General features: G+C 40.3%; 1 protein-coding gene across 3 annotated transcripts in view; it reads right to left on the reverse strand.

Moving 5' to 3' along the window:
• The window catches only part of dctn1b (dynactin 1b), a 35,191-nt gene that overhangs the window by 7,264 nt on the left and 10,342 nt on the right, over positions 1-17,585 (reverse strand). The window contains exons 3-21 of one of the 3 annotated variants that reach the window (XM_079262709.1): positions 16,587-16,665; positions 14,829-14,860; positions 6,428-6,448; positions 5,799-5,966; positions 4,932-4,955; positions 4,321-4,518; positions 3,936-4,140; positions 3,613-3,691; positions 3,364-3,523; positions 3,150-3,254; positions 2,669-2,860; positions 2,472-2,591; positions 2,240-2,392; positions 1,986-2,146; positions 1,579-1,747; positions 1,358-1,426; positions 967-1,179; positions 305-466; positions 86-217 (exon numbers count right to left, since the gene is read on the reverse strand). In XM_079262709.1, the coding sequence (XP_079118835.1) occupies positions 86-217; positions 305-466; positions 967-1,179; positions 1,358-1,426; positions 1,579-1,747; positions 1,986-2,146; positions 2,240-2,392; positions 2,472-2,591; positions 2,669-2,860; positions 3,150-3,254; positions 3,364-3,523; positions 3,613-3,691; positions 3,936-4,140; positions 4,321-4,518; positions 4,932-4,955; positions 5,799-5,966; positions 6,428-6,448; positions 14,829-14,860; positions 16,587-16,665 (2,442 nt within the window). Of the gene's footprint in view, positions 1-85; positions 218-304; positions 467-966; positions 1,180-1,357; positions 1,427-1,578; positions 1,748-1,985; positions 2,147-2,239; positions 2,393-2,471; positions 2,592-2,668; positions 2,861-3,149; positions 3,255-3,363; positions 3,524-3,612; positions 3,692-3,935; positions 4,141-4,320; positions 4,519-4,931; positions 4,956-5,798; positions 5,970-6,427; positions 6,449-14,828; positions 14,861-16,586; positions 16,666-17,585 lie in introns of all 3 variants that reach the window. The other 2 variants (XM_079262708.1, XM_079262710.1) reach the window with 2 other exon arrangements.

Genomic DNA, 17,585 nt, shown 5'->3' on the forward strand with positions numbered 1-17,585 from the left:
GGATGACAAGCAGTGAGATGTGAAAACAGAACCAGCTGAAAGGTCACCTACATATGCCCACAGCTCATTCTTCACTTAGCATTACCCTGCTCTGAGGCTTGTCTGAGTCATACTCTCCCTCCTGCATAGCAGTCGCCATCTTGTTCATGGTTGCTATGACGATGCTACAGGACTGTCGCAGATACTCGTAGGGGTTTGCACCCTGAGATCCATATATCTGAAAGTGCATGCATGTAAAATCATTCAGCTGCTCTAAAGGAACGCTGGAAAAGCTTTATTTTTTTTAGGTCAGATTTGCACACACCTGTTCTCCAGCTTTGAACGCAACGTCTTCCAGTTTGACGGCCGACAGTCCTTCCTGTTCGCCCAAAGGAGACATCATCTGAGCTCCAGCTGCTGCTACCTCCTGCAGCACTGCCACCACCCATGTCAAATGTTTCCTGCAGTCTGACAGCGTGTCTGACACCTGTGAGGGAAAAAAAACAGCAGCCAATATAAAAGCACAACATAAAATTAAATGACTATGAGTCCTTAAAAATAACGTGGTGGAGACGAGATAATAAGAAGTTTGGTTGCTAGGGCTGTGATGATATGCTTTTGTCCCGATTCGATTCAGATTTTTTGGGTGCCGGTTTAATTTAAATTGCGATTCTCACAATTTTACAATACAGCTGATTTTTGTAGATTAAAAACAAAATAAATGTATGAAACCTTTTTTTTGCTGGTCATTTTTCTTGATTTTGATTAGGAAAAAACAACATAGTAGCCAGACCATCATTCTGCTGCTAAAATGCTCAAGAAGGCAAGTAAAAAGATAGATAAAAACAATAAAAAATGACAAAAATTTGATAATGGATTCTTTCTATTTGAAAAAAAATTTGATTTTTTGTTAAAAAAAAAGCAAAAAAATCCCAATTTTCGATTTTTTGATTCGATTTCCCCACCCCTATTGGTTTGCGTGGTTACCTGTTGTCCAAAGCTGAGCGCGGCTGGGATGCCAGGAGCATCAGTTCCTGGCATCCTGCGTCGGATCTTCTTGCAGAACTGCCTGATGTCGCTGCAGGAAGTTTCCAGATCCTTCAGCAGCACGGCGAGGTCGGCCTTCTCCTGACCCGCATGCAGGAACGCCCGCAGACGGCCCACTTCCACGGCCATGCAGTCCAAGGCACTCTGGGTAAACTGCAGGGGAGCACATGAGGTGAAAACAGACATCAGATCAACATGTTCATAACATAAAACACGTTGGAGCTCAAATGAAGCTGAAACCAGCAGATTTCTGAGGCTCGCTGACACGAAGCAGATTGACAGCAGGAATTCTCTTCAAATTTTTCACGCACTGCTGCGTGTTGGTACTCACTCTGATGTGATCAGCCAGCTGCATGGTGCAGTCCTCATTCTGATCTGCCAGGTGGATGCTATACAGGTGCTGAAGAAGGACAAATATCAACCAAAGTAGGATTCATTTCTGAATATAAGCATAAAGACAACATCGTTGACTAGATGTTCCTTCAGGTTGGAATATTAGCTTCATGTGAAACGGGCATCTTCTCACCCTGTGTGTGTTCCACATATCCATACCTGATAGTATTTAATGGCCTTGGTGAGCGGCTCCACGTTAACCGTCTCGTCCAGCTGGTCTTTATGAAGCAGGTCGATGAGGAAATCCAACGATCGTTCATGGACGCTCATCTCTGGGTACAAAGAACCGATCTTCTTATAGACCTCCACACTGCACTGAGCTAGAGCTCTAACAAACAGAAAATATTTGCTGAAAATCATAACAAGGACGAGAATAACGGCTGTATATGTAAAAGGTTTCAGGCGTGGGGTGGTAATGAGCCACACTGCAAAATCACATGAAACCTCTCAAGGTAACACAAACATCCAACAACTCAGAAGCAGATGATGAGAGGGGAATATATTTCGGATTAAAATGTAAATGCATGAATTATCTGCCTGCTGAAGGGTGTGAGATAAAAACGTACTGTTCATATTTGTGGAGCGTGGCCTGCAGCAGACTCAGCGAGTAGACAAGACCGCCTGCAAAGCTCAGCTGCTCCCCGACAGCTCCCTTCAGGCCGGATCGCTCCACACAGTTTTCATTCAGGTCAAACTTCTCCTGCGCCTGTTTGCTGATCAGCTCAGCCTAACAAACACAGAAACCGACATCCAGATAATCTTCCTTTCAACAAAATATCGACGGCTGCTTCTTCCTGGAAATGTGAAGCGCCGGCTTTACCTTGCAGACGAGTCGGGGTATGAGCAGCAGCACCAGGATGCAGTCGTGGTCTCCACCGTGACGAAGGAAAGACTCGGGCATGAAGGACGTTAGGAGGGAAACATGTCTGTTGGCTTGACCCACCTCCATCTTCCTGAGCTCCATCTCGATGGCCTGGAAACAGCAACACTTTAAATCTTTCAGTTCAACCCTCCTCCTCTACTCATCATCCACACATCTGCTCCTGTCTGACCTTGGCGTAGGCTTTTGTCTCTGCAAACTTTATCTTGAAATCAAACATTTCTGCCGGCGGCTGCTGCTGCTGCTGCTCTGCCGAGGCCTCCTGCTGGCTGGTCAGCTCCCTGTTCACCTCCTGCAGCAGACACAAAGGAAAGATCAGCACCGATCTCTGGAAGGAGGAGAAGCAGTCGCAAAGGCGCGGCTGCAAACCTGCAGGTGAGCAGTGAGCTCGCGGTACTTCTTAATGGTCTGCTGGTAATCGGCTACGGTCTCCTGAGCCGCCTCCACTCGTTTCTCGGCCTCTCGAACTCTTGCCGCTCCCAGATCCAACATCTCCCTCAGCTCCAGTTCCGTCTCTCTGGCGTTCTCCTGCAGCTCGTCGTTCATCTCGTTTATGGCTTCCTTCATGATAAAGACGAGAATCCACAAAGAAATATGATGTTTTGCCGTTTCAGAACTCTTCCTTTTTATCTCCGTCTAACACCAGAGGGAGCTGCGTGGTCAGTAATAATCATGAAATGAGTCAGCAAACAGGAGGACTTGGAATTCTCTCCAACAGCAGTGCTGTAAATTTTGCGCCATGTCATTTCTGCGGCTGGTAAAATGATGGATGGAAGGCTGCATCTGCTCCAGTTCTGCATCTGCTTGAGCTTTTCTTCTTCTGCTCTTTACGTTGCTGCTTTTCACTCACCAGATCAGTGACTGTCTCCCGTAGCTCCCTGACTTTCTCCTCCAGGTCCAGGTTTCTCTCTGTCAGAGTCTCCACCATCTCCTCCGCCCCCAAAGCTGCATCCACCTGAAACCGATCACGTCACCTTAAGCAATGCCAGCACTGATTGTTGCTGTTAGCGGACCCATAACAGCACAAAGGTCCATCCTGTTGGATAAAACATCAACACTCTGACCTGCTCTTTCAGCTCATCAACAGTCCTCTCCGCCGACGACATCTCCTCCTGCATTTTTTCTTTCTGGCTCCGCAGAGAATCGAGCTCGGTGTTCTTCTTCTCCATCTGTTTTTGCAACTTCACGTGTTCCTGCTTCTCCGATGCAGACAGGTCCCGCATCCTGACACAATCACCCCAAAAAGCCATGAGGTCCTGAGGCTCAGAGGGTGTTACAGGGAGTTTTCAGTGACACAACAAGCAGTCCAGTACCTGACCAGCGCTTCCTTCAGCCTGCTGTTCTGCTCTTCCAGCTGCTTCACGTGGTAGCTGGAAGCAGCGCCGTCTGAACCTGAGACGAATAAAACCTCAGCCAGTCAGCCACCATTAGACTGCTGAAATAAAACTATATTTCATTGCAATAAGCAGTTTTCAAATCTTCAATCTTTTTAAGAGGAAATTTTTAAAACAATCGAAATAGTTTAAACAAAAAAAAAGTTGAGCAGATATTAATAAATGTGAGATATTCATGGACTCAACAGCTTTAATCAGGTTTTGATGAGGTTTTAAAACAACTTTCATCTCATTTTCAGCACCTTTCTCCTCTATTTCATGCTTGAGGATCTCCAAGTCCATGGTGAGCTCGTCCACTTTCTCCTTCAGGGAGTCGACCTCCAGCTGCAGAGACTCTGCTCTCTCCTCGGCCATCTCCTTATCTAGCGTTGCCATCTCGATGGCATCGGCCGTGTCTGACATCTCCTCCATGTAGCGCTCCTTCGCCTCCAGGGCTTCTTTGGCCTCCTGAACATACAGAGAAACCTTTTGGTTATTCTGAGGACAGCGATTCAACCTTTTATTAATCCAGAATCCTGTCACTAATTTGATCAAACTCATCTTGGCTCTTCAGACTTGTCTCTCCTCATCCAGCAGCAGCTACCCCCTCCATCCCCTCCATGACCTCCTTCACCTGCAGCTCCGTACCCTTTTTGCTTCTTTGAGTTGTTTTTGAAGTTCGGCCTGCTGCTCCTGCATCTTTGTCCTCCACTCCTGCAGCTGCTCCAGCTGGATCTTGTGCTTTTCCAGCTCCTTCAGCTTAGCTTTGTCTTCTGTCCTCTTCATCTTCAGCGTCTCCAGCTTCTCCTCCAGGTCCTTCACCTGAGCACGCAGCGCCTCCTCCTCCTGCATTGCAGAGAGGAAAAACTTTGGAAGTTTAGGAACACTGCTGCTGTTTTAAAAGGTGGAAATAATCACACATTAATGAGAAGGAAGCTCAAACTTTGCTGTGTTTACAACAGGTTTTCTGTCTGAGATCTCAGCGTTCGCCCTGCAAACGCAGAACTTTTATCTTTTAATGTGCAGGAAAAAGTCATTTAACTGGGCATGCTGGGAAACGGCCTGCAGAAGGACCCACACACTCCGGCACGCTTACGTGCTCATAAAATATTTGCACATATTTCCATTCTAATTCTGTCCTGCTGCCTCACACGCCAATTAAAGACATCACACCTTTGACAGTGTTAAAATGTTAGTGACAGAAAAACGACAATTCAGCATCAAGTGCAGAAACACCACATCACACCGCATCACTGCACCTGCGTCTCCATGACGACAGCCTCCTGAGGGGCCGAGATACATGAAACAAGAATTATTCTCCCTTATAATGAAACACCAGACTTAGGTAATATAAATGCAACATGTATAAAATCAACCGGACATTTACATTAAAATAATTGTGTGTGTTGTTACAATAAAAAATTTTAACAATTCATAAACAAATTCCATCAAACTTTGCCGAATTTTTTGAGGAAATATTAAATTAGTATTTCTTTGAATTATCTAATATATTTCTTTAATTATTACAACTATAACTGTAATCATGTTAGGTGTGGATGATAGATTAACTTATATGAATATTTAATGTTTCACAAGATAGATCTTTTCTGGAAATATTTCCCAGGAAATTAAAATTTTCCTGATTTTTTTTTTTTTTTTTACATTTTAACATTCAATTAAAGAGTCAGTAATTATTTATGTAAACATTTACACAAAGTGTGGATTTAGCCTGTAATATTTGTTCATATCACTGTTTATTTTGCTGACAAACAGCTTTGGATTCATCTTCCCAAATTTAATTCCTACAAACACAAATACCACAAAATGTAGATATTTTTATTATTCAGGAGAAGCTGAACATTTCTTTGTTCCAGTTTTGCTAACTGATGATCTCATAGTTTTACTTCTGTCACCAATTACATTGATTTTTTAAAACCTTTTCTTAAAGGATAAACAAATAACTAATACAAGATTAATCAATAATCAAAATAAATTGTGAAAAATCTTTTCTTTGTTTTTTTTTTTTTTTTTTTTTTAAGAGAGTTAAACCCTTTTTTTCTACCCAGAGTCTGACTGAAAATCAGCAACTCTGTCAGATGTTTTTCAAACTGTCTGCTGATCCTGACCTTGCTGGGGACGGGAGCCGGAGGGTTTCCTGGGGAGTGGAGGGTGGGAATGACGGGAGCAGCCAGCGGGGTCTGGGCCGGTGTGCTGGGCTCGCTGCTGCTCATTTCTCCAGCAGAGGCCGAAGCTGAGCCGGACACTGCTCCCTTTCCGCCTGCAGGCCGGCTGGGCTGCTGAAGGAATGGAGACAAATGTAGTTAAAACCCCCATTAATATATCCCAGTGTTGACTGATGTAAAAGCAACCAAGATGGAGGTCCCAGCAGTTAACTACTGACTGTATATTTAGACCTATTTAGCTTTAAGAAACTACACACATATTAGCATTTATATTAGCATGTAAGCAAGCAGACGTGCAGCTTGTTTGTTTTACAAAATAAGCTGCACGTCTGCTCACTGACCCATTCTTTTCTTTCTCTAACAAATACTCTTCAGTGGACCACCTCGATGACGCCTGACATGTTTTTTGCAAAACTACAACAGAAAAAGGCTCAAAATGTCTAAATAAATATGGTCTGATGTGGAGGAGAGAAATTTGTGGACAATAAAAACAGATTAAACCTTTGTGCCCGTTGAAAACAACCAAACTGAAAGGAAGTTTCAGCCCTGATGTGGTGAAAGACTGGGCTCACCTTGGGCCTTCTGGCCGTGGTCTGAGGAGCAGAGCGAGGAGGAAACGAAGCAGGGGATGAAGGAGGAAAAGGTCAAAGGGCAGCAGGAGAGGGGAGGAGGAAAGAGAAGGATACAGCCAGGGTTAGACATTCAAGGCAAACTTCATATTAAAAGGAAAATCACAGATAAAAAGGGGGTGGATGAATCTGAGATGATGGAATTATCTAGAATATCTGCTGCTTTACTGACAGTAAAAACCCACAGCTGTCTCCAGTTATCATGAATCAGCTACGCAGGTTTCTGCTCAGCTGTTTTTCTAATGATCCCACTTGTTCTGACGACCTCATCTATTCCACCCACAAGACCCAAACCGTCGTGCCAACACAGACGCTGACTGGTACCGTCCCTGCAGCATCAATGAGCACTTTGTGTGTCCATCTGACCCCGTTATGCTCCAAAGTTTAGGTGCTGAGATGATACAAGGTTTGTACAGCAAACCTGATTTCACTAAAATTCCTCCATGAGACCAGAAACACTGCATAATTGCATCTAAAAAGTGGAAATAATTGCAATTTTTCAACTTATTTCTGGGACAGGACACAGAAAATGATTCATTTATATAAAGCTTTTCGACACTTTTACAAAAAATTAATTTAAACTAAATCTGAGTTTGAATTTAATAACATGATAAAAATAGATTTAATTTCTTCTAAACATATTTCAGCAGTGATTAACCAGTCTGTAGGTTTGTCCAGATACAGAAAGATTAAATTTACAAATCATGTGGCTCCAACAGAACAGACCAAAATGAATATTTTACAATAAACCACAATATTTATAAATATTAAGGTGAATAAAATAATCCCTGTTCATTTAATGAGCATTATTCCACAATACAGGCTCCCAGCTTCGCATATTCCTAAAAACATCATCTCAGATTAATGGATGACAAAAAACTGCCTTCGCTTTAGAGGATGCCGAGACATCATTTAAAGCATCAGAGCAAGTGCCTGGTTTTGTAGGAAATACAATAAATATGTACATTATCATGAAATAAGACAAAATATGGTTAATCTCAGTTCTGTGTAGGTTTAACTTTTCCATCACTTTCATGAAACTAATTAGTTTCTTAACCTTTCATCGTTCTGCCTTGTGTAAACCGACTTCCTCTGTGCTGCTTGGGCAGCCGTCACCTCTGTTAATGATCACTTCTTATTGGATCAGAGTTAGACAATTCAGCTGAAAATACTCCGGCTAAGAGTCGTACCCAAACAAGAACAAACAGCTGAAGCCACAGTGTCGTGCCACTAAATCCAGAACAAACCCTGAAACACAGATCCTATCCCATCTGCAACTATGAGTGAAACTATTTGCTCCTTGTGTGAAAGAAAAGGCTTCTGAATGATGAAGCTAAATAAAAAAAAAAATAGAAGCTCATACAGGAGACAAAATATGAGACAATAAACTGAACAGCTGCAGATGCATGAAATTATTCTGCAAAAAAAATCCACCAACAGAGAGGAGAAAATAAAGAAACTGCTTCTTAATGTCACTGAAGAGAGAGAGAAAAAAAGGGCGAATCCCACTAAAGCAGACTGAGGAAACTTGTAAGCATGACCTTTACAGCAGCTGCACCAACAAAAATAATGGAGAACGACAGCAACAACAGCAACATCCCAACAGTTAAAGAGGATCATATGAAGTTCTGTACCTTCCGGGGTGCGGGAGTCTGTCTCATCATATTTGTAAGAGAAAGAGACACAAACACACGCTCACAAAACACACACAGAGCAGTGGGATATAACAGGCAGAGATCCACAGAGACGGAGTTCAGGACGGACGGACGGCGGGCAGCTGAAGCCGAACAGTCAGGCAGGCAGCGGCGGTTCGGCCCAGGAAGCTGCAGTGGTGCAAATGGCCGCGACGATTTATTCCCAGGCTCCCCCTCCCTCCCTCCGTCAGTCCCTTTCTCCTGCTATCGTCCTCCTTTATGCCCTCTTTCTCAGCTTCTCTCATAATCCATTTGACAGAGCGTCGCTCCTTTGCTTTCAGCTCTGATTAGGACTCTGACATCTTGCTGCCTCCTCGCTACAACAGGAGCGTCTCACCCTCCCCACCTCTTCTCCTGGTTGTGATTTCTCAGTCCAGCCAGTCCCTCGCTCCTACATTACATCACTGTGTGCCCTCCCTGCCTCACCGCTGCTCATCCACTCATCGCCACCTCAACCACAGACAGACACGGAGGGAGGGAGCAGCGACTGGGGACAGACGGAGGAGGAAAGAGAAGCCGTGAGACAGAGGAGGGTGGTGCTGTTGATGGGGGTGAGAAGGGAAAATGAACAGCGATGCTGATGCAAGCCTCTCGTCTCCTAGCAACACTGGCAGATCCACCAGTGGGTTTGTTTAAAAAAAAAAAAAGGGGGAGACCTCCACCTGATGTGCCTCATGAAATATTTACAAGAAATTATTGCTTAATCGTTACTTCTATTTATTCGTCGAAACATTGCTAAAGGATTTGATTGTTGCGGTTGTTGATATCATGAGTCAGATGTTTAAAAAAAAAAATCACCTCAATAGTTATAAGATATGCATAACCTTTTCATTTCTCCACCTTCCTTGCAGCTGAAGGATATTTAGATTTACGGGCTCTTGGAGCACATTGGATCCAACAAAAGACTGTAAATCTTAAAAAGAAAGTCACAAATAAATCTGCTCTAATTATAAATAGGTTCAAAACTTTCTTATAGAATCAGAGTTAACAGAGCACCGGTTGACTTTTCTGTATGATTAATACACTGCAAAAACTGAAATCTAAGTAAGATAAAAAAATCTTAAACTGAGTACACATGTGCTTATTTTTTCAAAGGTAAAATAATTCTTAGTTTTTATACCAGAGAATTCCTCTTGTTTTAAGAGTATTTTTACTTGTTTTGGGAAGTCTTGACAATCAAATTTTCTTGTTCTGTTGGCAAATCATTTATCTTAATTTAAGCAACATTTACCTAATTTTTGCATATTTTTTTCTTGTTTTTTAAGGCTGAGTTTTTGCAGTGTATATGTTCAACACAGGCGTGAAAGCTTGTTAGCAACAGTTTTAGCCTTTGAATGCAGTTCATGAAATTGTTGACAAAATCTTCTGGAGTTATTCTACAAAACTACAAACAACGTGAAAGTTGTGGGATTCTGTGGGAAAGAGGCAAATTTAAGCATATTTCCACAAACAATAAATAACCGGGCACTTCTGAAGGAATATATTAACATTCATGAACAATTTGTGTTGCTTAAAGAAGGACTCCAACACGAAAGCTAAAGACTTAATGGTGGAAACCAGTCCTTGTCCCATTGTAGAACACTGGAAAACTGAATTTTCTCACATTTACTGAACAGTAGAAGCAGATTACTGAAAACATCAACTGCTGATCTCTACATTTTACTACAGACAAGAGATTTTTTTGTTTTTGTCTCTAATATGGAGCCTCATGAACACAACACTGAAAAGCTAACTGGGCTTTGCTGATGACAACTTAAGCCACCGATGGAGAGTAACATCTACCAGAATAATACCTGGGTATTCAAAACTTTAACTTCCATTTATCATATTTTTGTCTCTTTAATCACAAAAAAAAAAAAAAAAAGAAAATTGACACCACAAAGTTCATCAGCCCTCTGAAATGAACTCACTACAGATGTAAATAATGGCGTTATATCAAAAGTTTGTTTGTTTTTTTGTTACATATATGTAAGACATGTTAATAATAAAAGTGAACAATGAATATATGCAGTTAATAATAAATAGATGAGTAAATACAAATGTATAAATAAAATATTTATTTTGCTATTTGTATTTTCTTTTATGCTTTTTTTCTGTAATGCTTTTAATGTTTAATGTAAAGCACTTTGAATTGTCTTGTATATGAAAGGTGCTATACAGATAAACTTGCCTACAATGTTTAAGAAATAAATATGAATAGAGATTAGGTGAAAAAGACCAAAAGATCATATCTTGAAATCCAGAATAAAGCCTCACTCTGCAGAGGTGACGCTGGCAGCAAAAAGAAGCTTTTAGTATAAACTGATCTAATTAGTCAATTAACTCCTAAACAGCCTGCAGCTATCCGGGCGGCCACCGTGCTTTCTCCCTCAGCTCCACTAATCAGCTCCTCCGCTCAACACGGGCATGTAAGAGGATTAATTCAGAGGGAATATTCTTATTAGACGCTTTGAACCTGAAATATGATCATAAATATAAAATAAAAATTCTCGGATAGGGGATAAAAGGACTTCAGGCTCCTGGGGCAGCAGAAAAAAAGCGTTTGTGTGTGTATCCATTACAGAGCAGCTGAGAGAAATCTGTCCTGTTAAAACATTTAGCATCTTCCTCTGTAATCCCCTGGCTTTCTCTGCTACACACACACACACACACACACACACACACACACACACACACACACACACACACACACACACACACACACACACACACACACACACACACACACACACACACACACACACACACAAGTGAAGCTCCCAGAGTAATGGAACCAGAGAGGCTGAAAGACAGAGAGGATGATGGGATGGGTGGAGATGTATCAGGTTCCTGCTTTCCAAGCACTTATGGCCTCTGAGGTCGCAGCCATGCAGCATCAACAGCACAAACACACACCGCTCTCTCTTGTGTGTAAACATGAGCATGCATCATCTGGTTTCACATCAGCCTGCATGTTCAGGAACCTCAGTTACCTCATGACTGCAAATTCAAGCCTCCATGTTTTCAAAGTTCTCATCTGATGTTAAAAGTCAACTTTCTGAGGCGACGATACAGCGCTGGAGATGATCAAATAAAGCAGAGCTGACATTAAATCTATAGACTGCAGGTCCCAGCAGGCGGGGGGGGGGGGGGGGTTCACTTCACCTCGGTCACAGTCTGACATTTTCAGACAGAGCAGCAGAGGAACGTCTGCATTTATGAGTCAGCGGAGGAATATTGTTAAAGAGCAACGGGCTGTCAATGTGGATTTTATGAGGAGCTCCAAGGCGTTTCGACGCGGTACATTGCCAGAATATCTGCATTCAGAAACATCAGATTACACAAATCAGGGAAACCTCTGATTGGTACATTCTGCTGCAGGAAAATGAGCCCAAACTTACTGAAACTCAATTCGGCTACAGAAATAACAGCTTGTCCTGCTGCAGATAATATGACCTTCAGACTGCACTTACATAACTATCACAGAGACTAATGAGAATTTAATGAAGAGACCCTAAAGAGCATCCAAAACGAAAGCAAAACACTGCAGGTAAACAGATAAAAAACTATGCGAATACTACTTTAAGAACTATAAAATATTAATTTCTTTACACAAATATCCAGTCGTATGTACTAAACTAGTAAACTGGTGTCTAGTTTTAGTCTAATGGCATTAAATAACCAGACAATGAAAAGTAATAAAATAAAATAAAATAAAAAATAAATAAATAAAATAAATTTAAAAAATGGAAAAAATAAAAATAAATTAAAAAAAATAAATAAAATAACCCAACAGACTAGAAAGAAAACTACATTTTAGCTACATCTCATCTAAGCAGTTAAACACAGCGATGGCTGCATCATGCTGTGGGAATAATATTCCAGCCAAAGTTGCAGATAAACAGAGAAAACAGGTTCCAGTTTAGAAAAAAGATGCCAAACACTAGGGGTGAGAAAATCTGCCTTCAAAAATCTGGATTTTTTTTGCTTCACAATTTTAAAATAGATTTTTTTCCTTTAAAAAATTGACATATTTTGTTTTTTTAAAAAAAATTTTTTTTTTAAAAAGATAGAAAAACCTCTTTTTTTTCAAATAAATAACAATAATCCATGATTAAATCTTTGTCAATTTTATTGATCTTTTTACTTGTCTTGTAGAGCATTATAGCAGCATAATGATGATCTGGTTACTGTGTTGTTTTTTCCTAAAAAGTATAGGAAAAAGTAAAATTTTACTCAAAAAGTTGAAATCAAATCAAATCAGGACAAAAGCATATCGTCACAGCTCTACCAAATACTGATTTTATCTAGTCATTTTCTTTGCTATGACAGCATTATGTCTGCAACAAGAACTGTGACCTAACAGGGCAGAAAGAAAGATGGAGGCAGAAATTTTTCCTCTGCACTCGCATTAGAAAAATAGATTTTAAAAAAATGAAAAAATTAAGTCATAGAGTATTCCAATAGGAATTAAATTGTTATTTCATGCATTAAAAGTTGCATTTACATAATCAAAAAGCAATGTCTGCCTGAATATAAACTGAATCCACAGCACACACCAAGGCTGGTAAATGCTCTCCTTCTTGACAGGTTGTATTTCTTAGAATAAGTCACTCTGAATGATTAGATGCAGAAACCTGAGATGGCAAGGTTGCCAAAAAAAAAGAGGAAAAAAAGCTCTTTGTCTCCTAGAAAAATCAGCCCAGCTCACAGAAGATAATCTAGACTTGTTTTACTAAATGTCATGCGAATAACCAACAGGCTGATCCACTCAAGAAGCTGCAACATGTCTTGCAGTAAAATGCAGCATCAATCATTTCACATCTAATTATGTAGCCAATGAAAGATGGAAATATCGCACAGAGCGCAGACAAACCAAACACTTCACGTGTCGCAGAGCCAACTCAATGCAAACAGGGCGGAGAGTGTGGCGAGGTGGCAGAAGTACAGGTGATGATGATGATGGGCGCAGACATCAGCTCTCTGGAAGCTCAGACAGACACACAATGCTTCGGTACAACACCAGGAATGGCAGTGTGGTGAGCTGAGAGGAGTCATGGGCAAATGATGGGCGCGGCCCTGTTGCCATGCAGCAGCAAGGCCATTCAGAGCCACGGTTACCACGGTTACTTCGGTCATCGTCATCATCATAGCATCACAAAAGTACCGAGGTTAGAGAAACATGCAGCACCTTTTTGGGCTTCAGTCCTCGCTGCGTGGTTCAAGGAGGGAGAGGAGGGGGGAGGAAGGGGGAAGGTTAAACGTCAAGAGTTTGTCAGCGGCATGCCGGAGGAGACGGGATCTGGAGGGATTCAGGGATCTGTGAAGGATCTCATCTTCACTTCACTTCCTCCAGTACACATGTCTTCCTTCTCTTCACATTTAGTTCATTTTACCACAATCTGAACATTAAAAATAAACAAACAAAACTGAAATATATTCAGATATACAGCATCACTTTTATACATATTGTGCAAAAACTCTTTCAAATATATCTTTTCTGAAACACTTTTTTTGTTTCAAATACTGACAAATAAAATTAGATCCTTTTTTTTTAGAAATAAAGTGTATCAAGTCACGTCTATTTTCTTTACCAGTTTTATTTATTTACTTTTTACTCTTCCCCAGGGGAAATACTATGAGTCACTTACTTCAGAAATATCCTAAAAATCCCGTTGTATTGCCTGGTCTGAAATATTCTGACTGAGGAGTCATAAAAAATAAATAAACTAACAAAAAAAAAACAAAAAAAAACAGCCTGAAACAGCACAACAATTTCCTTTTGAGCAATAATAAAGGATTTTCATTTACTTAAGTTTAATTTTATTTTATTGTCAGCTTCAACACTCTTTACACTGAGTATATAAAGCTTCAGAGAAATTGAATGATTCGATAATATAATTTCTCAGATTAAAGGTACCCGCTTTAAATCAGCACAGGTTCTCCTCCCTGGTTTACTTTTGCCTCTGTATCATTTATAGATAAGATATTAAATTTATACTAAACTAATAACTACTGTGTCTCAGTTAAAGACGACATCAAAAAAACACAACATAAGTCACGCTATGACAAAAATGTCACAACCGCTTAATATCTGAAAACTCTGCTGTTGAACTAGCTGTGAAGAAGCCGATAATTTGTCCAGAAGCTCCTTCTTATTATTAAATAGTGGATGTTGGATTATTAAGGATTTTGTTTTTCCATCACTAATAAATTACGAGAGCTCTGCACCAAACAGCAGTAGATACAGTTTAACTGTGGGCAAACATCGCCCTCTGCTGGACAAAATATGCAATTTACAGGTCAACTCAACCATCGAAAAAACGAGATTAAGTTTAACTATAGTTCACTAATACAGACAGAAATCTAGTTTTAATTTTTTTAATTTTGTATCTATTTTGTTTATGATTTAGTTAGAATTTTATAATTAGAAAACTAAACTGGTTTATAAATGTGGTGAAAAGGCTCTAGAAACTTTTCCAGCATTAAAGAAAACTTGTACAATGTCACCTTGTGAGTGTGAGGCAGTGAAGTGTGTTTCTCTGCATGTGCAGTTTGTTCGTTTCCATATGTGTGTGTGTGTGTGTGTGTGTCTCTGCAGTGTGACTTTGTGTACAGGTGTTTGCTGGCTATCGGGGGAACCAAACCACTGTACACGCTGAAGGACTCACCAGCTTGGCAGACTTGGACGACTCTGGGAGATCTGCAGAAATAAAAAAAGAAAGTGATAAAACATCCTCATAAAACAATAAATCCAGTTTTCTCTTACAAAACAGATCCTGGTACAAACAGGATAAAGTTGATGTAATTTATTGTCTTTTCACCCGATGGCGAGTACTGAGAGTGAAAGGAAATCTGCTGATTAAGTACACAAACACCTGCTTTGCTGTGTAATTACACCATGTTGGTCACTTCAATCCCTACAGCTCCTTTTGGATCATTTATGCTAATTTGACAACAAATATATCTGACTTTCAAGTCTAAAACAGCACTCTGATCCATTTTACTTCCATAGCACAACACTTATACCAGGTTAATCATCTGCAGACAAAATGAGGCCTGATTTAAAAACTTTCTGACTGACATGACGGCTGCTGCAGCAGTAAAACAGCCGGAGAGAGATGTGTGTAATCTGCTGAACTCTACATCCTGCTGCATGACTCACAGTAATGATAATCAGTCATTTGCACGGGATGAAAACTAGTAAATAACAGCAACAAAACAAAAATAAATAAAGACAGAAGTGATCAAAATCAGATCCTAAAAAATATCCACAAATATTACATTTCAACATAAAGATTTTTAACTAAGTTTTCTGCATATGAAAAACACAACTGAATGGCATTAGATGTGGTTTTCTGTCTGTTGTGAAAAAAGCTGCAGATGCAACCGAACGATATCCCTTTTTCATCCTTCTGGTGGATTTTGTTGCAGAGCACCGTCTACAGCCCGAGGCTTTTCACTTCACCACTGCTCTGATTTTGAAAAACATCATGTTGCCAGGTAACACAAGCCTCATTTTGACCGTATTTCCCTCAAACAGACTTCTATCAACAGTTTTTGACATACGTAATGAGTCAGCACTTAAACTTTTGCTCTCAGAGGGAGGAAGTGAATGTTACTGAAACAGTGCGCTGACCCTCACCCTCTATCTGATGCAGCAGCATTGAGACGTAACCATGGAAACAGTGCAGCTCAGATCCTCTGGCGTACAAAAAATTTTCACAGCCAAATGTGGAAATTAAGAATCACTTTTTTTTTTTAATCTAAAATGAAAGCAGTTAGGGTAATCTATGTGTTAATGTGTATAATCTTCAGGCAGATTTAAACCAGTTTTATTTAACACACACTGAGACTTCATTTCACTTTAAGAGAGAAAGTGCAGGAAGTTTCTGCCGTTAATAAAAGATCATTAATATTTTGGCCCTAAACACATGAACTGATCTATTTAAAACACCTAATTTAAGACCACACAGTCCTTCACAAATATCTAATGTGCTTATAATTCTAGGACTTGTCATGAGGAAATTAAATGTTTCAGCCGATTTCTACTTTTTTGTCCTACAAATGTACACAAAAAACTATATATGCACCTTTTTTAATGGTCTAATTTTGTTGCATGTTTGATTTTCTGAGCACACATGGCTTCGAGTCCCGAAAGGTCAAAATCTACGAGGTATTGGAGCATTTTTATTGCATAATTTTAGACTGCTGCTTCACCGCAATGTCTTCTACAGGAATGGAATATATATGTTTTGTTTATGTATATACAGCATCTCTGTTCTGTTATGCAAAGTTCTTTAAATAAAGTATAATAAAAAATCTATGAGGTATCTCTGCATTTAGGGAAGCTTGTTACCGTTAAAGCACCAGCAGAGTACGGAAGACCACCTGTGAATGTGGCCGTCTGATAGCGCCACCGTCCTTACCTCGTCTGGGCACCTTGCCGGTGCCGGGCTCAGGTGTCTCTGGAGATGTTGTGTCGGCTCCATCGTCAACCAGCTGGATCTGAGACAGAGAGACACACGAACCACAAAAGGCTTTTACTGGCAGTTCATTTATCCAGCAACTAAGCTGGCAGAGATGGATGTAAAGAGAAAACTGGCTTGTTTGTTGTTGTTCACTCAAATACCACACAGCTCAAGTCAGTTATAACTTTTTCCTTTCTTTCTCGCAGCCTCCCCAGCTGCAAGGCAGAGTCGGATGGGGTCAGATAGCGGTAATGACAAGGGTTAGTCATAAAACACCAGGTCGGTACTGAAAATGGAGTGCATTGTCTGTGTGTTCACCTGTCCAGCTGAGTTACTTTAACTTCACAATGTAGTCAGAAAGTTTCTGTACATTTTCAGCACATCTGCTTCAGTGTGCTCTGATCAATAAGCAGCTGTTGCCTAAAGTGAAAACAGTTTCCAGTCCAACATCTAAAATTATAAATAAATTTCCCATCATCTTTTTTTTAAATACATATTTGAAGCGTTTTCTTTCCTGTTTTAATACTCCGATCAGTAATTATTTGTTCAAATCAAATCAAATCAAACTTTATTTCTTGAGCACTTTTCATGCCACGGGCAACACAAAGTGCTTTACAGGATAAAATCAAGTCATAAGGATTAAAACAAACAGTGGATAAAAAGGCATTTAAAAATAATAGACACAAGCTCTTTCCACACACGCACACACACACACACACACACACACACACACACAAGGACATAGAGCAAAGAACCCCCCCACACCCGCCCACATTCCCCGAAAAACATCATTCCCTGAAAACTGTCTCTTTAACTGAATGCTGGTTAATAAAACAACTAAAAACATTAATTAAGTGATAAAAATTCTGTTAAGCTCTTAATAAGATTGGTTGAGGTGTTTAGATTCAGAAGTCTTAAATGAAAAAAAAAAGATGAAAATAACACTCAAACTGCCTT

Source organism: Telmatherina bonti (genome assembly GCF_933228915.1).
Source record: "Telmatherina bonti genome assembly, chromosome: 22".
Taxonomy (NCBI): domain Eukaryota; kingdom Metazoa; phylum Chordata; class Actinopteri; order Atheriniformes; family Telmatherinidae; genus Telmatherina; species Telmatherina bonti.